This window comes from Ascaphus truei, chromosome 7 (genome assembly GCF_040206685.1).
Source record: "Ascaphus truei isolate aAscTru1 chromosome 7, aAscTru1.hap1, whole genome shotgun sequence".
Classification (NCBI taxonomy): Eukaryota; Metazoa; Chordata; class Amphibia; order Anura; family Ascaphidae; genus Ascaphus; species Ascaphus truei.
The window spans coordinates 3,036,429-3,062,316 of record NC_134489.1 but is presented as its reverse complement, the minus strand read 5'-3'; the positions used below and the strand labels follow the sequence as shown (position 1 = coordinate 3,062,316).

Genomic DNA, 25,888 nt, shown 5'->3' with positions numbered 1-25,888 from the left:
GAGGGAGACACAGGGAGAGGGTGACACAGGGAGAGGGAGAGAGGGTGACACACACACACACACACCGCCCCCCAGAGGCGGCGGCGGCCGCAGCACCCCCCCACCCCCCTAAGCGGACGCCGCCGCAGCACCCCACCCCCCCTGAAGCGGACGCCACCGCAGAACACCCCCCCCTCAAGCAGACGTCACACCCCCTTCAGAGGCGGACACCGCCGCTGCCAACCTCCCGCCCCGGGCATCAAGCGGGGATCGGGGGGAGGGGGGGAGGAGATCGGGGGACAGGAGGGGGAGGAGATCGGGGGACAGGAGGGGGAGATCAGGAGGGGGAGATCAGGGGCAGGGGGGGGCAGATCGGGGGAAGGTGCTAACCCAGAGCTGCCTGCCAGCCCTCCTCCCCGCGTCAACCCAATCAGGGAGGGGAATTATTTATTTATTTAAAAATAAAAATTGGCGCGAGCAGGGGAATTCATAGAGCCGCAGCACGGCTCGCCAGCGGCCTAAATCCACGCGTCACGGGTGTGTGGTTATGCCTATTTGTCGAACAGTGTGTGTGTGTGTGTGTGTGTGTGTGTGTGTGTGTGTGTGTGTGTGTGTGTGTGTGTGTGTGTGTGTGTGTGTGTGTGTGTGTGTGTGTGTGTGTGTGTGTGTGTGTGTGTGTGTGTGTGTGTGTGTGTGTGTGTGTGTGTGTGTATATATGTATATATATATATATTTTTTTAATTTTTGTTCCTCACATACCAGAACACCCTGGTTCAAGTAAGATAAATAAACCAATAAATCTGTGTTTTTTTTTTCCAAAGAGCAGCGAGGAATGGTGCTTTAAGATAAAATATTGTTTGCTGGCATGTAATGGAAGCTGCTCTCTTGATCCGTAAAGGCGGCCATCATGACTGCTAGCAGAATCCTGTGGCGGCCATCTTGGTTTCTGGCACCGTACGTTTCCAATAGCGTGCTTCCCTCTGACGTCATCGCAGCTGGCTGGAAGTACTCCTTTGTCGGGTGTTCGCGCCGCCTGTCTCTCCGGGATGTCCGGTGTCTGCACTCTGACGGAGGACACGTTCAGCCGCTTCCCGTCCCAGAGCAATGTGTACGGACTGTCCGCCCTTCCCCGCCCCGGGGCCGGACACGAGCTGCTGGCGGCCACCCTGAAAGGGAAGGTGACCAGCTTTAAGTACCAGGACCTGAGACAGAAGCTGCGAGCGGGGTCCCGAGAGCTACAGTTTACCTACATCCCGGGTACCGACTCCTCACCGGAATAGGACTATAATCAGCGCGGCTCACTCACTATCGTTACTTTCACCTGTGCAGAGGGGGAGGTCCACTCATTCACATGGAGTGCCACTCGTGGAATTATTATTGTTTATTTTTATTATCGTTTGATGTCACCTAATTTCACGGGGAGATAACGCATTCACATGAAGTGTCACCTAATTGCATGTGGAGGTCGCTCCCTTATTACACAGTATCACTCACTACAAAATGTTTCCATCTTTCAAGCCTCTCCAGCCCTTTGCCCCATCAGCATAATCTTGTGCTATACACCACCTCGCTGTATGCTCTGCCCGGGCCCTTTTCTCTATCCCCTGTGTCACTACAGCTGCCTCTACCGTGCCTACATCCCTTCTCACATGCTACACCCAACCTCTGCACCTCCCTCTCAATGTACGCTAAGCAGCTTCTCTCTAACTTCAAACCCCTTTAAAATGCCCCTGTTCAACAAAGCCTTTAAGTGGCCTTGGATGACCACTACTACTTAAACGCTATAACCAATGCATTGATTCCTACTGGTAGACTTTCCAAATGCCAACTAGATCTTAAACTGTATGGGGCAGTTTACATTTATGATTTGATGCACTAATCCCACCTGCATTTTAAAGGGGTTTGAAGTTAGAGAGACGCTGCTTAGCGTACATTGAGAGGGAGGTGCAGAGGTTGGGTGTAGCATGTGAGAAGGGATGTAGGCACGGTAGAGGCAGCTGTAGTGACACAGGGGATAGAGAAAAGGGCCCGGGCAGAGCATAGGTGTATAGCACAAGATTATGCTGATGGGGCAAAGGGCTGGAGAGGCTTGAAAGATGGAAACATTTTGTAGTGAGTGATACTGTGTAATAAGGGAGCGACCTCCACATGCAATTAGGTGACACTTCATGTGAATGCGTTATCTCCCCGTGAAATTAGGTGACATCAAACGATAATAAAAATAAACAATAATAATTCTATATATATATATATATATATATATATATATATATATATATATACACACACATTTATATACACATATAATATGGAGTGTTGGTTATTAACAGGAGAGCACTCATTTGTATAGTATCTGACTTATTACCATGGAATTTTGATCATTAGCATTACATATTTTTCATTAGTATGGATTACTCATTAATATGGAGTCTCACTCACGAACATGCAATGTCACTGTAATACTGTGTCCCACTCAAACATAGATTACACTCCTTAGGAGGTCTGTTTCCCTCCTTTTGGTATCGTCTCACTCATTAAAAGCTCCCTTTGCTCATTATAGTTAAAGTTGCTGTTTGTAGCCTGTATGTGTCAGACTGAGCTCTGATTTTGTGTCTTCGCAGTTGATGCTGAGATTGTATCCATCGATTCCTTCAGCAAGTCTCCCCCCAAACGAGGCCTGGTGGTGGGAATAACGTTCATCAAGGTCCGTCCGGCACCCCTGCCTGCGTCACCTATTTACTGCCTGGGAATTCTGCATACTGAACTATGATGTTGGCGAAGCAGGAGGAACGACGAGACTACATGTCCCATAGGTCCCAACAGTCTGTTTTCATTGTCACCTTGTGATGGGTGGGACAGCTCTCCTTGGGCCATAGGTTCCTTCGCCTGTGTCGTCCTGCGGTAGGAGGGACAGACTCCATAGGTCCCTTCTATCCACGTCACTATTACCCTCACATGCAAGGTACAGACCTACTGGTCACGGCTCCCTCTTATTAATGTCATTTCTCCCCTGCAGGACTCCAGTGACAAGGCCAGCCCTTTCCTGAACATATACTGCGACTACGAACCAGGATCTGAATACAATCTGGACTCCATAGCGCGTACGAATCATGCATGTGTCCACCTCGATGCTTTCCTCTCACTACTCTTGTTACCTGAGCATCACAGCTAAGTGCAGGGCAGATGTTTAAGCCTGCTGACACCAGGTGGAATAGGAATTCCTGCTGCATTTACCTATTGGTTGTTACTATCTTGAGACTTGAAACCTATTTTTTTTATTTTCTTTGTTCTAGAGAGCTGTTTAAATCTGGAGCTGCAGTTCACTCCTTTCCAGCTGTGTCATGCAGAGTGAGTGTCTTTATCTTTCTGTGTCTCTTACATGCATACCCTGTCCTTTGCATAACTTATACATGAGGTCTGTTTTGTTCTTCAGACCCACTCTCGTTTTGCTACACCAGCTCTCAAACACTTGACTTTAAACGAGCACTAATCTGTTTAATCTGCCTGTATAAGAGTCTTTGACTACAAACAATACATTGATTTGTGCCCATAGATTATAAACGTACTGTTGATTAGGATACTTGGGAAATAAACAACACAATAAGTGTATTCCAGATACAGTCCCAGGCATGTTTAGAGTGAAGAAAATACACAAAAAAATAAACAAACAATGAACAAAACAAATTAATCCTTGGCGCACTATCGGGTATATAAACCTGACAAAATATGAAGTCCCAAAATCTTGGTAGTGGGGATGATGAATGAGTCCGAAATCCGATCACACTTAAGTCCTTTAGAATGGCAGAACCAGATCTGAAATCATACAAGACAGAACAACCATTGCGCAGTATCTTCTGGTCAATCGTGATCTCCCCCACCGTTGCCAGCTACTTACTTAAAAATAGATAATAAAGGGCCTCAAAAGGTATCTTTCACTTCCTTCCCGGCTGGCTGTACATATATGTGTTGCCAGGCGATGTGACCTCTCTTCAGATACACGCTCGCAACACCATACACCAAAATGCAAGGAGAAATAAGGCACCAATGGTATGATACCGTAAAATTTAATAAAAATACTACAGGGCTAAACAACAGTACACTCACATGCCGTTAGTCCCTACACACAGGATACAACGTGCCGTCCACTTGCGTGAGAGGATGCCGGGGTGATGCAGATGGAGGCTGGAGTAAGCGTGGATCCCCGCTTCGTGGCCGCGTCTCGGAGCGCTTTGTCCCCCTCCGATGACGTCACTGCTAATGCGCCCCTTCTCCTCCCCACACGTGTGCACGCTGTATCACGTCTAAAAGAACTCCACCCTACGCGTGTTTCGTGGCTGCTGACGTCCCTTCTTCAGGGGTAATGGAGTAATGGGAGCAGTAGGTGCTATTTAAACACATTGAGGAATGTCCGTAGGGCTCAGAAAAGGCTCCTGTGTGCTTCCTCCACCACATGAAGAAATAATGTGGTGGAGGAAGCACACAGGAGCCTTTTCTGAGCCCTACGGACATTCCTCAAAGTGTTTAAATAGCACCTACTGCTCCCATTACTCCATTACCCCTGAAGAAGGGACGTCAGCAGTCACGAAACGCGCGTAGGGTGGAGTTCTTTTAGACGTGATACAGCGTGCACACGTGTGGGGAGGAGAAGGGGCGTATTAGCAGTGACGTCATCGGAGGGGGACAAGGCGCTCCGAGTCGCGGCCACGAAGCGGGGATCCACGCTTACTCCAGCCTCCATCTGCATCACCCAGGCATCCTCTCACGCAAGCGGACGGCACATTGTATCCTGTGTGTAGGGACTAACGGCATGTGAGTGTACTGTTGTTTAGCCCTGTAGTATTTTTATTAAATTTTACGGTATCATACCATTGGTGCCTTATTTCTCCTTGCATTTTGGTGTATGGTGTTGCGAGCGTGTATCTGAAGAGAGGTCACATCGCCTGGCAACACATATATGTACAGCCAGCCGGGAAGGAAGTGAAAGATACCTTTTGAGGCCCTTTATTATCTATTTTTAAGTAAGTAGCTGGCAACGGTGGGGGAGATCACGATTGACCAGAAGATACTGCGCAATGGTTGTTCTGTCTTGTATGATTTCAGATCTGGTTCTGCCATTCTAAAGGACTTAAGTGTGATCGGATTTCGGACTCATTCATCATCTCCACTACCAAGATTTTGGGACTTCATATTTTGTCAGGTTTATATACCCGATAGTGCGCCAAGGATTAATTTGTTTTGTTCATTGTTTGTTTATTTTTTGTGTATTTTCTGCTACTGTTGTACATACCTTGTGGATAGGCTTGTTTTTCTATTCCTTAGGCAGCCATTTCCCAGTCTGCTAAGTCAGCCTGTGGGAATCCCCATATTGGTATTTCTTGAATAGGAGATTCCAACACATTTTTTAGAGCACTTATTCATCACTATAGTGTATTTGTAAGTTAGGTTAATAGGTTGAGCGCTTAGTATATGTTTAGTTAATTTTGTTATCACTCCATGTTTAGAGTGAAGCAGTAAAGGAAAGTTTAATTTGTAAGTGTTTTACGTTGAATCAGCTAAACTGTTTTAGGAGTGAGGGCTGGTATGAAAATAAAGTCTCTTTTATTAAATCTGGTTTCTGGATTATTGTGGGAGAAAAGAAACTGAAGATCTGATGGGGTTTAAAAATGTATTGGGTCAGGCAGGAGAGGTCACTGAAGATTCTCTTTAAGGAATCCTGCGAACGGAATGCCCTCTAATTACATAAGAGGCAGTTCTCCTTCACCCTGTTGACCTTACACAGGTTTCCTTTCTTTCTTTTCCCCCACAGGGTGCATGATGGGGAGAAACAGGAGACTGTTTTTCTACTCAGTGGCAATGACCAGTGTATTCACCTGTACAAAGAGGTGAGAGAAAATGAGTATTTACGACCCGTAACCAATAGAAACGTGAATCAATTGATGTATCTGATTCATGTGCAGAGCAACGTGTGTATCTGGAACATGTGCGGAGCAGCGCATGTCATTTGCAGAGCAGCGCTTGTCATGCGTGGTGCAGTGCGTGTATCTGGATCATGCGCAGAGCTGCACGTGTATCTATTGCGCAAACCACTATCTTAAGAAAACGTGAAAGCATCGAAATTGAGGGCACATGATAACCACTTGCACACCCAATCTGCCTTCTGCCAGCAACTGACTCCTTTCTGTGATTGGCTTGGCAACAAATAGGTTCATGTTCTCATTACCACCAACAGAGGGAGTAGAGGCTACTACAGTGTTACGCCGGAGTAGCCCGCAGACCAGACCTGTCCCTAGAACTGAGGTGGCAGGTATGAATACACACACCGACAGAGCGAGGGACGTGTCCGGGTTGTGGAATTAGATGGTGCCAGGCCAGATCGGGAGTATTGCGTGAATACTTGCCAGTACCGTTATTTCCAGAAGAATGGTCGTTGCCGTTGCCGAGATCAGGGGTAGGAGAAGTATGGAAGGATCGAGGCGAGAGCCGTGGTCGAAGGGAGCCAGAAGGTACGTAAACAGGAACAATCCGAAGTCGAGAGCCAAAGGGGGAAGTCTGCCAAGCTGCGTCAAAACCGAGACAATCAAAGAACAAGCACTGTGAAACACCCATACAAAAACTATGACGAGCGAGGAAGCACAGGACAGAGAGGGTATATAAAGCTGGAACAGCCAACCAGGAGAGGGGGCGTGCCTGGAGGATCCCAGGGGCTTCAGCGCATTGGCTGCTGTTCTTAGAACCCAGGTGACACTCGGCAAAAGCCAGATTGTAACCGTGCAGTGTTTGGGGCCAGAGCCTGGGCAGGGATAAGTTCAGGGGCTGTTGTGTGTGCACTGTAAGTCCGACGTGCGCATGAGAGGAAGCAACGTGGGGTGCGCGCGGAGCGGCGATTCCGTGCCGACGGCTGTGGCGTAGAGCGTGGAGGAAGTACTTCGTGGAGCGTCCCACCATGCCGAGGGGTACGTGATGCAGCTGAAGAGGGCTTGCGTGGTTGTAGTGGAAGGGCCTGAGCAGTGGAAGGAGAGAGCCGTGAGCTCCGCCTGTGGTGCTGTGTGCTCACATTCCTAACATACAGTAGGCCTAAGGCCGCGCTTATAGTAACGGTGATGTGACCGCTGACGCAACACGTTGCTATAAGCAAAAGCTGTATTTGGTGCAGGAGACCGTGGGAGGGCGACAGGGCGTGTGGCTGCGAGCGGTTCGCCCTCATTGGCTGTACCGCTCACGTCATGCTGACGTTGCTGGTCAAGACAAAAATCCTTGGCTTCAGCGATTTTGGTCTCCATGTCGCTGCGCCATCGCGACCGCGCCCACTATGGGCACCCGCGACGAACTTCAAGTACTTGTGACGGTGCTGTGCGCCGTCGCCAGTACTATAAGCAAAGCCTAATAGTGAATATGAAAGAAACCGAAGGATCCATTAGGGTTTGAGGTTTCACAGTGCATAAGCGAATGCTATTATGCTCTGTGAAACATCAACCCTAATGGATCCTTTTGGTTATTTTCATATTCACTATTCGCCTTAGTGTAGTAGCCTCTACTCCCTCTGTTGGTTGTAATGAGAACATTAACCCTTGTTGCCAACGCAATTCCAGAAAGGAGTCTGTTTCTGGCAGAAAACCAATAGCAAGCATTTCTATGATTTGATACCTAGACTTCAATGAACCCTCTATCTTCTGCAGAATGAAGGACTGCACCAGTTTGAGGAGCAGCCAGGGGAAAACCTGTTCCCAGAGCTTAAAGGTGTTCCAAGCAAGTAAGAGACATCTAACCCCCGAGTTATAAACATTAATAGTATTAGCATAGAGACCTTACACGTAAAAGGAGGAAGGCAGGAGTCATATACAGCTTAACTGGGCAGTTCATTTAGGGTTATTCCCTTTTTTGGAAGTATTGAGCATATAGAAGAGGAGGTGGAGTATATTTATATGTCAAACCGGATCTAAAACCTATTATAAGGGAAGATGTTTATGAAGCGAATGATGAAAATGTAGAGACCTTCTGGATAAAAATTAGCAGTGAAGCTAAAATTACAAAGAAAATGTTTGTGGGAATATGCTATAAACAACCAAATATCTGTGAGATTGAGGAAGCTAAAATACTTTTGCAAATGGAGAAGGCATCAAAACTGGGTCATGTTTGCATAATGGGGGATTTTAATTATCCAGACAGACTGGGGCAATGAGATTAGCGTTACAACAAAAGGAAACCGTTTTTGGGGGGTGCTTAAAGACAATTAAATGACCCAAATTATTGAGGAATCAACCAAGAAAGGGGCAATACTGGATTTGGTAATATAAAAAAAATATACAAATAATAACAAATATTCAAGTCCGGGAACATGTGGACAACAGTGATCATAACATGGTCTTATTTGAAATAAATGATCAAAAACCATATTACTTGGGTTCAACAAAGACTTTAAACTTTAGAAAGGCAGATTTTAATAAATTGAGGTCTAATCTACAAGGAATAAATTGGGATGATGTTTTTGCAGGGGCAAATGTGGAAAATCAGTGTATACCCTTGGGTAATAAATATAAAAGAAACCAGTCTAAACCAATGTGGCCAAATAAACAGGTAGAGGAGGAAATAAAAAAGACGAGGCAGTCATTTAGATTCTTAAAGACAGAAGGGATGGAGGCGGATAGAGGCATCATATCAGAATTATAAGGAATGTAACGTTGCAAAAGGGTAATCAAATTAACAAAAATGGATAATGAAAAAAGGATTGCAATAGAAAGTAAGATCAACCCTAAAAAGTTCTTTAAGTACCTTAATAACAAAAAATGAGAAAAGAAAATATAGGACCTTTCAGTGTGAGATGGGTAGGCAGATTATTGGAGATGAGGAAAAAGCTGAGGTATTAAACACATTCTTTGCCTCTGTGTTTACCAGGGAAGAATCAAGTTCAATAGTAGCGCCGCAGGAGGAAGCCACAACCTCCATTTTAATGAACAATTGGTTAACTGAGGAAGAAGTTCATAAGCGGCTTGAAAAAATTAAAGTAAATAAGGCACCTGGCCCCGATGGCATACATCCAAGAGTTCTTAAGGAGTTAAGTTCTGTAATAGCCAAATCATTATATTTAATATTTAAGGACTCCATTTCCACAGGCTCAGTACCACAAGATTGTGGTGCCAGTATTTAAAAAGGGAGCTAGTTCACAACCAGGGAATTACAGACCTGTAAGCCTGACTTCAATAGTGGGGAAACTACTTGAAGGTTTAGTACGGGATAATATTTAGGAATACTTAATGAAAACAAAAATATTAGTAATTGTCAGCATAAAGTTTAATACAGTACAGGTAAATGTAAGGTAATGCATTTGGGAAACAAGAATAAACAGGCAACCTACAAATTAAATGGGGATAAATAAGGAGAATCATTGATGGAGAAGGCGTTAGGAGTGCTTGAAGACAGCAGATTTAGGATTAGTGTCCGAAGTCATGCAGTAGATGCAATGGCAAACAAGATCTTATCTTGCATTAAACAGACAATGGATGGAAGGGAAGTAAACATAATTATGCCCCTTTCTAAAGCATTAGTAAGACCACACCTTGAATATGGAGTACAATTTTGGGCACCAATTCTAAGAAAAGACATTATGGAACTAAAGAGCATGCACAGAAGAGCCACCAAATTAATAAAGGGAATAGATAATTTGATTTATTTGAAGAGGCAAGCTAAATTAAGTTAGTTTACACTAGAAAAGAGGCGTCTAAGAGGGGATATGATAACTATATACAAATATATTAGGGGACAATACAAGGAGCTTTCAAAAGAACTATTCATCCCACGGGCAGTACAAATGACTCGGGGCATCCCTTAAGGTTGGAGGAAAGGAGATTTCACAAGCAACAAAGGAAAGGGTTCTTTACAGTAAGGGCAGTTAAAATGTGGAATTCTTTACCCAGGGAGACTGTGATGGCAGATACAATAGATCTGTTAAAAAAAAGGTTGGACATATATATTTTTTTTTTTTTTAGAAAGGAAAGGTATACAGGGATATACCAAATATATAAACATGGGAAGAATGTTGACCCAGGGAGTAATCTGATTGCCCATTCTTTTAGTCAGGAAGGAATTTATTTTTCCCATTGTGTGATATCATTAGATGTCACTGGGATTTTTTGTTTGCGGATATAGGATAAAGTATCTGTCTACATTTAGCATAGGTTGACCTTGATGGGCGTATATCTTTTTTCAACCTCGTCTATGTAACCGGTGCAGCCCCACCTACAATGCCCTTGCCTTGAAAAAAAAAAAAGCCCCTAGGTTTTAGGTAGGGTGTCCTGAAAGCTGAACTACATGCATTTTAGCTCAGGGGACCCCCTGTTCACCGAGATACTTATATCAGAAGGTGATGCTGGTATCTCAGTCCTGTTTTAAAGGTGCCACGGAACGTGGGCCAATAGAAAGCCACAAGGGATGACATCACAACTTCTTTTGGGACATGGGATCTTTTAAATTAGACACTTTTTGTGCCCAGCCGGAACTGCAACCAGCAGCCCATTCAAGTTAAGTATTTGGGGAAGCAGAGGGTCTCCAGAGCTGAAATCGGCATGATTCGGCTCCGGAGACCCACTGTTTCATAACTAGTAAAAAAAAAAATTAGGTATATAGCCACTTTAATATGTATTAGAGCTACAATAATTGTGAGCACGTTATCCTACTCTGCCGTTTAAGATATTTCTTCATTAAACTATGCTTAATAGTTTTCCAAATAATAAAAAAAAGCTTAGCGCGGCACATATTGTGCGGTATATGCTGCTTTTGGTCTTTACTGACAACTAGAAAAACTTGGTGATCCAGAGGTTGTGGTGTTTTAAACTTGAATTATTAAAGCTATTGGGGCTATCAATTGACTCCAGCATTTACTCCCATAAATGAAAACTGCAGAATAATTGTAGAATTAAATCTGAGAACAACTTGAAGAATGGAATTGTAAAAGCAGTGTGTTAAGGGGAAAAACCATGCTGAGTCTTTGTTACGGATTGTTGTGACTGGCAGTATGTTTTCATTACTTGCTCATCCCCCCTGTCCCTTCATCTGACTGCCACCATGTTTTCGTCATAAGGCATTATCTTCAGGATGTTGGCTCTTTGACCAAGATATATTAAGGCTTCTCTTGCTTTCGCTCTGGTTCTTTTGTCCCTGTTGACACCATACATTCTTTCCCAAATGGATTACCTTTGCCCTATGAGTCTCTCTAATTCCGCAGCGTATTATGGCTGAGCGTGTACAACATCCCGGACACGCAGCGCCGGATCACCGCCTATGGCTGCCAGAGTGGTTATGTCTGTGTTTCACACGTGGAGCAGAGGAGCAGAGGTAAAGGTTAGGGAAGAACATCTCACTGTTGTTTGTGTGGTAGAAGTACTAGAAGCTGCTGGTCATACTCTGAACCTGGGGGTTGTCAAGAGAAAGTGTAAGAAAGTACATCAGGGAATGGGTGGTGAAATCATGGAATAGCCTCCCAACAGAGGATGTTGGGGCCAATACAGTAAGGGGATTCAAACTTTGTTGGGTTAGACATAAGGCTATTCTAAATATGAAAGAAAGCCAAGGATAAAATAGTCTGAGGTTTTATAGCAGGTAGGAAAATAGGCAGACTGGGTGGGCCAAGTGGTTCTTATCTGCTGTAAAATTCTATGTTTCTATATTTATTTATCCGTCATTTTAATAGGTTATGATGCATAAGGAAGTTGTTAAAAGCCTCCACCATACACATTAGAAAATACCTGATATTCCTAGAAGGGTCATAAACCCTGTCGCTGCCAATTCGGCCTGCAATGCATTATGGCACAAAGCTTTGCAACCCCACCCCCTGGCAGAGAGGAGATTAAAAAAAAAAAGTAGTGGTTCTGGTGTCAGGAAAACACAATGTAGTGAAATAAAGGAGACATCACTTTTCTGAGTCATTTAAAGTTATGCCATTTTATGTTTGTTTTGTAAGAACAGAAAAAAAAGACAATGTTAAACTACATCTGGTTAAATAAAACAATGTGCAAACTTAGTTTTGTATATAAGAAAATGACATGAAAATGACACAAGTCACCATATTTAATGCGGAAACAAACTCATGAAAATAAGGTGTCACCAGACTGGTTTAGATGGGGATAAGGAATTGTCCTTTACAAAAGGATTCTGCCACTTATTTTTTCAATAAATTTTACTAATATGGCATTGTGGCAGGACGGCCTGTAGGCGAGGTCAGACAATAGTCCACACGTGCAGTTTCGGGGTAAACCAAATGATGAGTGGTTTTATTTCTCCACAACACAAACATTTGGGCACACTTAAGGCAAAACAAAATTCATTAAAAGAACACCTACTCTCCATAGGGAGATCTTGCTAAACACTCCAGGCCCTATCTATCGGGCTGGCTTTGTTCAGTTCCCAACCCCATAACATATATCACAATGGTTATGAAACAATATGAAAGTCCTTACTGTATCTTTGGTTGGGAATCTCTGTTCTTAGAGAGCTGTTAGAAAATCCTTCTGGATAAGCGCTTGCACAGAACAGCTCTGTAGTCTGTCAGCCACCTACTACAAGCATTAGCCTCCTTATTAAGCTGGTTGTCAGCTGTCTCAGGTTACTTCCTGATTGCCCAACTATTCTTATTATAGATATAGTATGGATGAAGGACTCGGATGTTTCATAGGCATAATTATCAGTACCTGACTTCACCCTGTCACATACCTCCCCTGTTTGTGTGTGGCTAGGGCCTCACAAGGCTGAAGCCCGACCCTCCACTCCTTGCTACAAAAAAAATCAGCATTTCTATGCTCCTTCCCAGGCCTATGCTGTATATCAAAAGAGAAGGGCTGGAGGGCTATATACCAACGGGTCAGCCTTGAGTTTGTGTCCTTCATGGTATTGAACCATTTCAAGGGTGCATGCTCAGTGATCAGGGTGAAGTGCACCCCCGTAACGTAATGCCTCAATTGCCCATTTTACGGTGAGGCACTCCTCAATGACGGAATACATACTTCCCTTGGGAGCAGCTTCCGGCTGATGAACAATATGGGGTGTTCAATACCTTCAAATTGTTGGGACAGAAATGCTCCCAGTCCTACTTCAGAGGCATCCGTCTGAATAATGAATGGCTCCTTAAAATTTGGGCTCCGAAGAGCGGGGCCCTCTGGCAGGCACTTCATTAATGTATCAAAGGCGCTTTGGCACTCACAAGACCATCTAGCTTGGGTCAGGCACTCTTTTTTTTTATTTTTGTTAAATCTGTTAGAGGTGCTGTAATCTCTGAAAAATTTGGTATAAACCACCTGTAGTACCCTGCTAACCCGAAAAGGGAGCGGACCTGCGTCTTTGTCTGTGGGGTTGGGACTTCCTTTATGGTGGCCACCTTGCTGGCGAGTGGCCTTACTACCCCCCCCCCCCCAATGGCACAGCCCAAATATTTTGTAGTGGCTTTTCCCATGGCACATTTTTTGGGGATTGGCAGTGATCTCTCCTTCTCTTAAGGACCTTTAGGACTGCCCTTAACCTTTTAATATGGGACGATGTCATCCAAGTAGGCAGCGGCATATGCCCTATGGGGTCGTAGCACTTTGTACATTAATCTTTGGAACATAGCTGGAGCCCCATGTAACCCAAACGTCATATTGACGAATTGGTATAAACCGAGAGGGGTGGCGTAGGCAGATTTGCATTTGGATTCCTCTGCTAAAGTTATCTGCCAATATCCTTTTGTGAGGTCTAGGGTGGACATATACTCTGCTTTACCAAGAGAGGCAAGCAATTCATCCACCCTTGGCATTGGGTATGCATCAAATCTGGATACGGCATTTACCTTTCGGAGGTCCACGCAAAACCTCACCTTCCCATCTGGTTTAGGGACCAACATTATAGGGCTACACCATTCACTTTGTGACTCGTCGATCACGCCCAATTCCAGCATGTCTATTATCTCCCTCTCTACAAGGTCTTTTCGGCCTTCTGGCAATCTGTAGGGACGGGACCGTACTTTTACGCCAGGTTCCATCTCAATCCTATGGGACACTAAATCAGTCTGCCCTGGCAGCTCGAAAAATACATCTGGAAACTAGTCACATAATTCCAGTATGTCTGACCTTTGTTCCGTTGTTAACTGACCTCACATAGGGATCTGATGGTCATTGTAATTACTACCCCTTGGAGGCTGTGGACCCAAATCCGTCTCTCCTTCCATAGGGTGGATGAATAGCGATCTCTTGTTTTACAGGGTTTCAGGAGGTTTATGTGGTAGATTTGTTTACCCTTCCTGGGCCCTGGTTGAGAGATTTCATAGTTCACCTCCCCTGTGCGGCAGAGAACTTGGAAATGACCCTGCCACTTCGCTAGAAGTTTACTCTCTGAAGTCGGTAATAGCGGCATCACTTGGTCCCCAGGTTGGAAGACCCTTACGCGGGCATTTTGATTATACTGCCTCTTGACGTTCCTGAGCAGACTTAAGATTTTGCTTAGCAAACAGACCTGTCATGTCTAGACGGTTTCTAAGGTCTATTACATACTGAAGGGTATTCTTTGGAGTGGGAGGGCTCCTCCTCCCAGGATTCCTTCAGTAGGTCTAGAATACCCTGGGTCTGGCGTCCATATAGGAGCTCAAAAGGGGAGAAACCTGTGGTGGCTTTTGGGAACTTCTTGTACCGCAAAAAACAGGAAAGTTCATCCCAAGCTCGCTTTTCAGTGTCCACAAACTTCCTAAGCATGGTTTTTAAAGTCCGGTTAAACCTCTCTACCAATCTATCAGTCTGAGGATGGTAGACCGAGGTCCGGACGGATTTAACCTCTAATAAAAAGGTAATCCAAAGATTTGAGCGGAGCACAACTGCAAGAATGGGGCCAACACCAATGTGATACAATTAAAAAGTTATATTTTTAATGAAATAGTGGAGATATATATAAATAAATATATATCCCTCAATGGAACCTGTAATGTTAATATAAACATGAATATATATATATATATATATAAAGATTCAAGCGGAATACTGAATGACGATCTGTCAAAGATGGTGCAGTAATAATTTATCCATGTGTACATAGATGATCACAATATGAGAACAGTTTCTATCTTAAAAAATGTTTCAGTTCCCAATCTTGGTTCATGCCCCTGGGTGCTAATGTCCCAATGGCATAAATCCATTGCATCTCCTATTTAAACAGAGGCTTCTAACGAATCCTGAGCTTGTGTGTGCTGACTGATCCGTGTGGTTGATATGAAGTGCTGGTTGTTTAAAGTGTGTGTAGTTAGAACCAGAAGCAGTTTGAACAAGGAAGCAGTTAAACAAGGTATAGTTTATTGAAGTACAGTTTATTGTTAGTACTTATAAACTTCATAGTTGCTAGAATGAGCAGGATTGAAAATGCCACAAAATGCACATCTTGCCACATGTATGTGCACTTGGAGCAGCTGTTCCAAGGAGCATACCGCTGTGAGAAGTGTGAGCGGGTGGTCTCTTTAGAGTCAGAGATTGCTGATCTGAAGAGGCAACTTGCAATATTGAGGGACATTGGCAATCTTGAAAGGTAATTAGAGCTCACTGAGCAGGCCCTTGCTTCGACTAGTGGTGCAGATGGTGGCGCTGTTAGTGAGGAGCAGGTAGGTAGCTTGGTTGCCGTTAGTGAGGAGCAGGTAGGTAGCTGGGTGACAGTTAGAAGGGGAAGCAGGGGCAATAGGGAATAGGGAGAGGCAGGTCGTTTCTCAGCTGACAAATCCCAATAGATTTGCCGTGTTGTGAAGATATTGGGAATGTCAGGGCAGAAATGGCAAGGCTGGGGGAGACTGATTCCTCTAGCAGCTAGGGGAATAGTTCCTCCAGCACAGTGGGGACTCAGGATGCTCATATACAAAGAAAGATTGTGGTGGTAGGGGACTCCGTTATTAGGAAGGTAGATAGGGCAATCTGTTGCCGTGACCGCATGAACCGAACAGTTTGTTGTCTCCCGGGTGCTCGGGTTCGGCACATTGCGGATCGGGTAGACAGATTGTTGGGGGGGGCTGGGATTGACCCGGCGGTCTTGGTACACATTGGCACTAATGACAAAGTTAGAGAAAGATGGAGGGTCCTAAAAAATGATTACAGGGATCTAGGCCAAAAGCTTAAGGCAAGGACCTCCAAGGTAGTATTTTCTGAAATACTACCAGTGCCATGCGCTACCGCAGGGAGACAGTCAAAGATCAGGGAGGTTAATGCATGGCTAAGAAAGTGGTGCAGGAAGGAGGGGTTTGGGTTTTTAGAGCACTGAGACTCCTTTTCTGAGAGGTGCCATATATATTCTAGGGACGGATTGGACCTCAATGCAGAGGGATCTTCTGTGCTAGGGGGGAGAATGCTAAAAAGGTTGGAGGAGATTTTAAACTAGGATGGAGGGGGGAGGGAAATGAAACAGATAATGAACTAAATGGAATAGAGGAGGATACAAAGTGGTATGGAGGTAGAATTTTTATTTATTTATTTATAAAAATGTTTTACCAGGAAGTAATACATTGAGAGATACCTCTCTTTTTCAAGTATGTCCTGGGCACAGAGTTATAAAAAATACATGGTTACAATAAAAGAACTGGGTTATACAGTCACTTCACAGACATTTCATGGACAGATAAAGTAGGAAAATTGGGTACAGGGGATAAAGGGCTTGTGAGTTTCTGATAGAAATAGAGCAGCTTTAACATCAACTATCATCAGCGAACGGCAGTAAATGGCTCACGCCAGTTGGCTGCGCCAAAGGCTGTGTGCCTTTGGGGCAACACAGATGTACGCTGGAGTGAACAAAAAGATCTTTCCTTTGTGTCCCCTTGCCTCGTTAACATTCCAGTGGGTGGGGTTGCCGATTCAACAAAGATCAAGCACATGTTAACCCTTCGCACGCTGGTCCTGTGCAGAGGGGAGCAGTTCTTGGGGGGGCCCCCATCAGGCTGTGCGCCTTTGGGGCAACGCAGATGTACGCTGGAGTGAACAAAAAGAATGGGGGCAAGTGCGAGTTTGACAAGCAGTGAGACACCCATAGTAAAAACAGATAATACTAGAAAACTTCTAAAGACTAAACCAAGTGGGCGCAGAAAGGAAGGAGCAGATAAGATAATTTTAGTACAGGCTGAAAAAAAACTTAAATGCATGCTTGCTAATGCAAGAAGCCTGACAGATAAAATGGGGGAGCTTGAATTAATAGCTGCAAGGGAGCAGTATGATATCATAGGCATTACTGAAACATGGTGGGATGAAACTCATGACTGGACAGTTAATTTAGAGGGTTATTTCCTTTTTCGGAAGGATCGAACAAATAGAAGGGGAGGTGGAGTATGTTTATATGCTAAACCGGATCTATAACCTATTATAAGGGATGATGTCTATGAAGAGAATGATGAAAATGTAGAGACTTTGTGAATAGAAATTAGCAGTGAAGGTAAAAGTATAAAGAAAATGTTTGTGGGAATATGCTATAAACCACCAAATATCTGTGAGATTGAGGAAGCTAAAATACTTTTGCAAATGGAAAAGGCATCAAAACTGGGTCATGTTTGCATAATGGAGGATGTTAATTATCCAGACAGACTGGGGCAATGAGATTAGCGTTAAAACAAAAGGAAACAGGTTTTTGGGGGTGCTTAAAGACAATTATATGACCCAAATTATTGAGGAACCAACCAGGAGAGGGGCAATACTGGATTTGGTCATATCAAACAATGTAGAAGTAATAACAAATATTCAAGTCCTGGAACATTTGGGTAACAGTGATCATAACATGGTCTCATTTGAAATAAATTATCAAAAAATAGATTTCTTGGGTTCAACAAAGACCTTAAACTTTAGAAAGGCAGATTTTAATAAAATGAGGTCTAATCTAGTAGTAATACAATGGGATGATGTTTTTGCAGGGAAAAATGTAGAAGATAAATGGGCGGTCTTTAAAACATTGTTAGTAAAGCACACTTATCAGTGTATACCCTTGGGTAATAAGTATAAAAGAATTAAGTCAAAACCAATGTGGCTAAATAAACAGGTAGGGGAGGAAATGGACAAGAAGAGGAAGGCGTTTAGATTCTTTAAGTCAGAAGGGACGGAGACATCGTATCAGAATTATAAGGAATGTAACAAAAATTGCAAAAGGGCAATCAAATTAGCAAAAATGGACAATGAAAAAAGGATTGCAATAGAAAGTAAGGTCAACCCTAAAAAGTTCTTTAAGTACCTTAATAACAAAAAAATGAGAAAAGAAAATATAGGACCCTTTCAGTGTGAGATGGGTAGGCAGATTATTGGAGATAAGGAAAAAGCTGAGGTATTAAACAAATTCTTTGCCTCTGTGTTTACCAGGGAAGAATCAAGTTCAATAGTAGTGCTGCAGGAGGAAGCCACAACCTCCATATTAATGAACAATTGGTTAACTGAGGAAGAAGTTCATAAGCGACTTGGAAAAATTAAAGTAAATAAGGCACCTGGCCCCGATGGCATACATCCAAGAGTTCTCAAGGAGTTAAGCTCAGTAATAGCCAAACCATTATATTTAATATTCAAGGACTCCATTTCCACAGGCTCAGTACCACAAGATTGGCGTAAAGCAGATGTGGTGCCTATATTTAAAAAGGGAGCTAGATCACAACCGGGAAATTACAGACCTGTAAGCCTGACTTCAATAGTAGGGAAACTACTTGAAGGTTTAATACGGGATAATATTCAGGAATACCTAATGGAAAACAAAATTATTAGTAATAGTCAGCATGGATTTATGAAGGATAGATCTTGCCAAACTAACCTTATTTGTTTCTTTGAGGAGGTAAGTAGGAATTTAGACCAGGGTAATGCAGTTGATGTGGTCTACTTAGATTTTGCAAAGGCTTTTGATACGGTTTCACACAAGAGGTTGGTGTACAAAATAAAGAAAATTGGACTCAGTAATAATATATGCACCTGGATTGAAAACTGGTTAAAGGACAGACAACAGAGGGTTGTCATAAATGGAACTTTTTCAGGTTGGGCTAAAGTCGTGAGTGGAGTACCTCAGGGATCGGTACTGGGACCCCTGCTTTTTAACTTGTTTATTAATGACCTTGAGTTTGGGATCGAGAGCAAAGTCTCCATCTTTGCTGATGATACTAAATTGTGTAAGGTAATAGAATCAGAGCAGGATGTAATTTCTCTTCAGAAGGACTTGGAGAGACTGGAAACCTGGGCAGGTAAATGGCAAATGAGGTTTAATACAGATAAATGTAAGGATATGCATTTGGGATGCAAGAATAAAAAGGTGACTTACAAATTAAATGGAGATATATTGGGGGAATCCTTGATGGAGAAGGATTTAGGAGTTCTTGTAGACTGCAGGCTTAACAATAGTGCCCAATGTCATGCAGTAGCTGCAAAGGCAAACAAGATCTTATCTTGCATCAAACGGGCAATGGATGGAAGGGAAGTAAACATTATTATGCCAATTTACAAAGCACTAGTAACACCACACCTTGAATATGGAGTACAATTTTGGGCACCAATCCTAAGAAAAGACATTATGGAACTAGAGAGAGTGCAGAGAAGAGCCACCAAATTAATAAAGGGGTGGACAATCTAACTTATGAGGAGAGACTAGCTAAATTAGATTTATTTACATTAGAAAAGAGACATCTAAGAGGGGATATGATAACTATATACAAATATATACGGGGACAATAAAAGGAGCTTTCAAATGAACTATTCATCCCACGGGCAGTACAAAGGACTTGGGGCCATCCCTTAAGGTTGGAGGAAAGGAAATTTCACCAGCAACAAAGGAAAGGGTTCTTTACAGTAAGGGCAGTTAAAATGTGGAATTCATTACCCATGGAGACTGTGATGGCAGATACAATAGATTTGTTCAAAAAAAGGTTGGACATCTTTTTAGATGGGAAAGGTATACAGGGATATACCAAATAAGTAAACATGGGAAGGATGTTGATCCAGGGATTAATCCGATTGCCAATTCTTGAAGTCAGGAAGGAATTAATTTTTCCCCTTAATGGGGTTTTTTGTTTGCCTTCCTCCTGGATCAATAAGGAAGTATAGATATTGGATAAAGTATCTGTTGTCTAAATTTAGCATAGGTTGAACTTGATGGACGTATGTCTTTTTTCAACCTCATCTACTATGTAACTATGTAACTTATGGCCACAATGGAGGCATGCAAATGTACCTTTTCTGGCTGTCCCTAAAAATTGTTTTCTCTCCATCTAAATAACCGCTTTACCTTGAACTCTTTAATATTTTAGCCCTTTTAAAAACAGAGCCTTCTGTTGGGAAATATTTCCCACTGCGCTGTACTTTTGCAGGGTATGCCAGTAACGTAGGATAGCAGATTTAATGTTCCATGACCTTGTACTGAATGTCGTTACACATGGTAATCATGTTAAATTGTCTGTCAATTTGGCTTTAGATTTTAGCTAAGTTTCCCTAGGTATTTGAGTCACTCATCTTAAGTTTTAATTAATTATTGCTAATCATAGCCCCATGTACCAAAAAAAAAAACTTGGTTATTTTAATTACTTTTACCTCCAACAACTCATCTTTACTGGCAATTCTGCAAGTTCAAATACTGACTGATTGGTAAACATTAGGTGGTATTCTTTGGATGAAAGCTTTTCGCTGCAAGTAAATTATTCCTGTTAGTATCTTTTGGAGAAAAAATTCCGTTTGCAGACCGCACTTAATTTTACAGACTGCTACATCAATAAAATTAATTCTACATAAATGAGAATCCAACGTAAATGTACAGTAATTGTTGGGTGTACTAAATGTACTTCTATTAAACATTCCAGGTTTGTTTTACCCCCAGTCCAAAATCACAACAAAAAAGACTTCGGCTATATACCGCCCCCAGTGGCAGATAAAGGAACAGTGATGTTTATAATAATAATACTGTAGCATGTTCTTATATAGAGCTGCTGGTTTTACATAGCGCTTTACAGAGACATTTTGCTGGCACATGTCCCTGCCCCGTGGAGCGTACAATCTGTTTTTAGTGCCAGACACTGGGAGATAAAGTGAGGTCACAAGGAGCCGACACCGGGAATTGAACCAGGCTACCATGCTTCAAACTCGGTGCCAGTCAGTGTCTTTACTCACTGAGCCGCTCCTTCTCCCTTATTATTAAGAAACAGTTTTTTCTCTGTTATATAGAAAGATATTATCATGAGCTGGTGCCACATGGGCCCCGATGGCTGTGATTTGGATCTGGAGGTAAAACTTGGAATCAAATCCGAAATCATTTTTCATGAAGATCAATAATGAACTTAGGCATGGCATCCTTAAAGGAGGTAATCCTGGTGGTATTTTCGACTTATTTAGAGACCAGGGCTATATATATATATAGATACAGTTTTATGTTGTATTTTATGCATCACTGTGCGCCTGATGAATGAGTACTGACCCCGAAACATTGTGTTACTTTAGCTGATAAATATCTCTGCGGAATAAACACACCAAGATAAGGTAAAGCCCGGTGGTTGGCAATCATTTTTGTGTTTATGTGCGACGGATGGTCACATCTTGTATTGCTCATGTTATGTATTATCTCTATCTACATTCCATGATACTCCCTGCACCAAATGCTCGGACGCCTCACCGCCTCTCTTAACAATTTACAACTTCCCTGCATTTCGCTCCTGCATTACTGTGTGGCACTAATTATTTGCTCAACACTGTTTTATATAGTCGATATATTGTGCCCAGTATACATATATCCAACTGCATCATCTCCTATTGTAACATGCCTGAATAAGGCTGTGTTCCCGCTAGTGCTGAGCGGGCGGCGCTTGCCGCGGTTACTTACATATATAGATATAAGTAAGTCCCCGCTCACGCGGTGCGCTCGTGCGCGGTACACACGCTCACCGGCGCTTAGGTAAACAAAAAAAAACGGACATTCTAGCACGCTCAACTACCCGCAATGCACGCGCGCGCACGTAAATGCCAGGACACCCGGCGCTCATGCTTGGAGCGCTTTCCAAGCATGAGTGCGCTCAGCGCCAGCGGGGGCTCAGCCTAAGGGAGCCGAGTGGTCTTGGTGGCTTGAACTCTTTTTAAACATCAGCTAGTGTTATTCTTTATTACAAATGCCTTTTGTGCTATATAAGAAAAGAGTGGTACGGAGGAACAGCCAGAGTGTTGATACTGTAGGGTACAGAGTTACCCCCAAGTACTAGCCTTCTGGAAGTTGCTGAAAGCAGGTAATCACAATTGCTGGATGTCCTTGTAGCTCAGCTACATTTTGCCCACCCTTCCAGCAAACACCTTCTTAACACACAAGGTTCCACTAACTTTGCAGAAAGTGGATTGCTCTAATCTGTGGTGTGAAGCAGACACTTCCCTATCTGCTATCACAGCGGTGCGCAAACTGGGGGGCGCAGGCAGCAGGCGGCGATTTTGCCAGGAGCAGAGAAAAGCACTCCGTAGCTGCAATTTCTCTTTCGGCCATTAGGTGGTGCTGTGCTACACAGCTCCTGCAGTTCTTCCTTGTTGCATGCAGAGTGATGAGTGTCAGAGTGTGACATGGGGAGGGTGAGTGTGTGTGTGACATGGGGAGGGGGAGTGAGTGTGACATGGGGAGGGGGAGTGTGACATGGGGAGGGGGAGTGTGACATGGGGAGGGGGAGTGAGTGTGACATGGGGAGGGGGAGTGAGTGTGACATGGGGAGGGGGAGTGAGTGTGACATGGGGAGGGGGAGTGAGTGTGACATGGGGAGGGGGGGTGAGTGTGACATGGGGAGGGGGGGTGAGTGTGACATGGGGAGGGGGGGTGAGTGTGACATGGGGAGGGGGGGTGAGTGTGACATGGGGAGGGGGGGTGAGTGTGACATGGGGAGGGGGGGTCAGTGTGACATGGGGAGGGGGGGTGAGTGTGACATGGGGAGGGGGGGTGAGTGTGACATGGGGAGGGGGGGTGAGTGTGACATGGGGAGGGGGGGTGAGTGTGACATGGGGAGGGGGGGGTGAGTGTGACATGGGGAGGGGGGGGTGAGTGTGACATGGGGAGGGGGGGGTGAGTGTGACATGGGGAGGGGGGGGTGAGTGTGACATGGGGAGGAGGGGTGAGTGACATGGGGAGGGGGGGTGAGTGACATGGGGAGGGGGGGTGAGTGACATGGGGAGGGGGGGTGAGTGACATGGGGAGGGGGGGGTGAGTGACATGGGGAGGGGGGGGTGAGTGACATGGGGAGGGGGGTGAGTGTGACATGGGGAGGGGGGGTGAGTGTGACATGGGGAGGGGGTGAAAGAGACATGGGGCTGAGTGAGACACTGGCGGGAGGGAGAGGGAGACACTGGTGGGAGGGAGAGGGAGACACTGGCGGGAGGGTTGAGAGAGACTGGCGGGAGGGTTGAGAGAGACTGACGGGAGGGAGAGACACAATGGCTGGAGGGAGAGTGTGAGAGAGACACTGGGGGGAGGGAGAGTGTGAGAGACACACTGGAGGAGGGAGGGAGACACTGGGGGGAGTGAGAGAGACTAGGGGGAGGGAGAAAGAGAGACACACTGGTGGGAGGGAAATAGAGTGGGGGAGGGAAAGAGAGAGTGGGGGGGGGAGGGAAAGAGAGAGTGGGGGGAGGGAGGGATAGAGAGACACTGGGGGGAGTGAGAAATACTGGGAGAGGGAGAGGAGTGAGACTGTAGAAGAGGGGAGATGTGGCGGGAAGAAAGAGATTAATAATACAGCATAAATGGGGACACTATTAGACAAATATCATAATATTTATTTTTAAGTGATGTAATTTGTTATAAATACTTATTTGTAGACACGTGGCGGGGGCGTTACAAAGCTGGTTCGCCCTCATTTGCTGAACCTGCTCACGTGGGCTGACGTCATGTGATTTTGATTACATAAGGCAGGGGGGGGGCCCGAGAAATTTCATGGATGAAAAAGGGGGCTCGGCATAAAATGTTTGCTCATCCCTATGCTAGCACACGCAGACCTCACGATGACACTGTCCCTGTGCTGTGTTCTGCTCCGTGATGATCTGCCAGTGACCTTGTGCTGCATCCATCCCTTTACTCTTGCCCGCTGCAGAGATTCTCCAGAGCTGGTCGCTGCAGCAGGACGGCCCTATATCCAAAGTCCTCATCTTTAACCTGCCAAGTGGCTGTAGGAGCCAAGTGGAAAGCTCTTGGGAAGGTGAGTTGTGCTGGACAGGAGACAGAGCTGACTCCTTTATTTCCATTAACTCTATAACATGAAGCTGAGGAAGTAGGTCAATGGTAAGATCTAAATTTAAAGCTGGTGAACCTGATTCGAATCCTTGTCAGCTGTCCTTGCGACCTTGTACAAGTCACTGCGGGCAGATTCATGATGCACCAATACGGGTTAGCACATTCAATGCCTCGTTTACGCCTATTCAGGTCAATTAAAGTAAATGCCGGACAGGTTTCCTAACCAGGCGCTTGAGGACTACCCCTTTATTTCCTTGTGCCTCAGGCACCAAAGTTAGATTGCAAGCTCTTTGGGACAGGGACTTGTGTCTACAAAATACTGTGTAATAGGTGTCACGGGAGCTTGTGCAGGGTTATAATATACACAAAAACTGGGTTGAATTGAATGCGACTTAGATATAATATAGAACGTTTATTCCTTGAAAAAGGTGAACACACAAGATATACAAATAACACACAGAATATGAACACTTACTTAGGGGTTGGACAATGAAGCAATCAGGATCTGGATTGGCAATTCATTCAGCAATACAGTAAACAAACGATGACAAAAACAAAGACACTGGGCATAGGGCTTACACTCGTTTATATGGGGTTTCAGTCTTATCCCTTAACATTGGGTGCCAGGTATTGGTTACCAATTACCTCCACCCAATTACCCCTTGCCACCTCACGTGGGAAGCAAGGTAATACTTGCCCACAGGGGTGGGCATTATTCTAATCGGGCTCATTTCCCTAGCCCCACTCCCAAAAGACTGGCGTCTCCTAGTCTGCCTTTTGGGTCCCTTGACAGGAAAACCTTTGTACCAAGGTGTGAAACACAACACTTTACACAAGTACCCATAGCCTGCTCTTCTTTGTCCTAGAAAACTCAATCCAGGGCGGTGAGCCTTTCATACATGGGTTTACCTCAGACATCCTGACGCCCTGTGGCAATTAACATTCCTTCTGGGCCAGTGGCTTTCACTGGCTTAGAAATATCAGGGATGCAGAGTAACATTTTAATATTAAATATATTAAAATAATCTGTTCTGTGGGTCTGAGCGGGCTGAAATTTGCCAGGTCCTCATGCCGGAGGACCCTTGCCATAGTGGCCAAATATCAACCTTCCACGACCCCCAGAACCGGAGATACCAAAACCAAGTTAAAATCCCCTATTAACTTTAATGCAGGATTCTCCGCTATAGGCTAAAAGAAATAACTGCATTTCACTCTTCCATTGAAATCAATGGGCTCTGCCGCTATAGGCTTTTAATGGAGCAACTCCGCCATTGAAGTCAAAGGGAAAACCACATTTTTCACAGTTACCCATACTCCGTCCGGTTGATCGGAGAGGGCTGGAAATTGCCATGGAGTCATGCCGGAGCAGTGACTACATGCTGCCCAAATCCCAGCCCTCTGGTACTTACGGAACCGGAGTTATGGGTTTTCACTTTATACGTTTTTGGACTTAGCCGTTTCAAAGCCACGCGGTTTTCCTCCATTGGAATCAGTAGGGCCGGCGCTGGCATAGGAAATGCATGGGTCGGCGCCGCCATAGGATTCAATGGGACCTCCGCTACCATTGTAGTCAATGGGAAACACACACTTTTTCACAGTTAACCCTACTCCGTTCGGTTGGGGTTAGAGGACTGCATCCTGGCCAAATCCCAGCCCTCTGGTCCCCGCGGAACCGGAATTATGGGTTTACACTTTACCCTGTTTTCCACTTAGTGTTTGAAAGCCACACGGCTTTCTCCGC

General features: G+C 44.5%; 1 protein-coding gene across 1 annotated transcript in view; it reads left to right on the top strand.

Moving 5' to 3' along the window:
- The first annotated feature begins 944 nt into the window (after nucleotides 1–944).
- The window catches only part of KPTN (kaptin, actin binding protein), a 40,834-nt gene continuing 15,890 nt past the window's right edge, over nucleotides 945–25,888 (top strand). Inside the window, exons 1-9 of the mRNA XM_075606809.1 lie at nucleotides 945–1,236; nucleotides 2,601–2,683; nucleotides 2,996–3,080; nucleotides 3,273–3,327; nucleotides 5,786–5,861; nucleotides 7,656–7,729; nucleotides 11,198–11,307; nucleotides 24,008–24,112; nucleotides 24,413–24,420. Coding sequence (XP_075462924.1) covers nucleotides 1,026–1,236; nucleotides 2,601–2,683; nucleotides 2,996–3,080; nucleotides 3,273–3,327; nucleotides 5,786–5,861; nucleotides 7,656–7,729; nucleotides 11,198–11,307; nucleotides 24,008–24,112; nucleotides 24,413–24,420 — 807 coding nt within the window. The 5' untranslated portion in view covers nucleotides 945–1,025. The remainder of the gene's footprint in view (nucleotides 1,237–2,600; nucleotides 2,684–2,995; nucleotides 3,081–3,272; nucleotides 3,328–5,785; nucleotides 5,862–7,655; nucleotides 7,730–11,197; nucleotides 11,308–24,007; nucleotides 24,113–24,412; nucleotides 24,421–25,888) is intronic.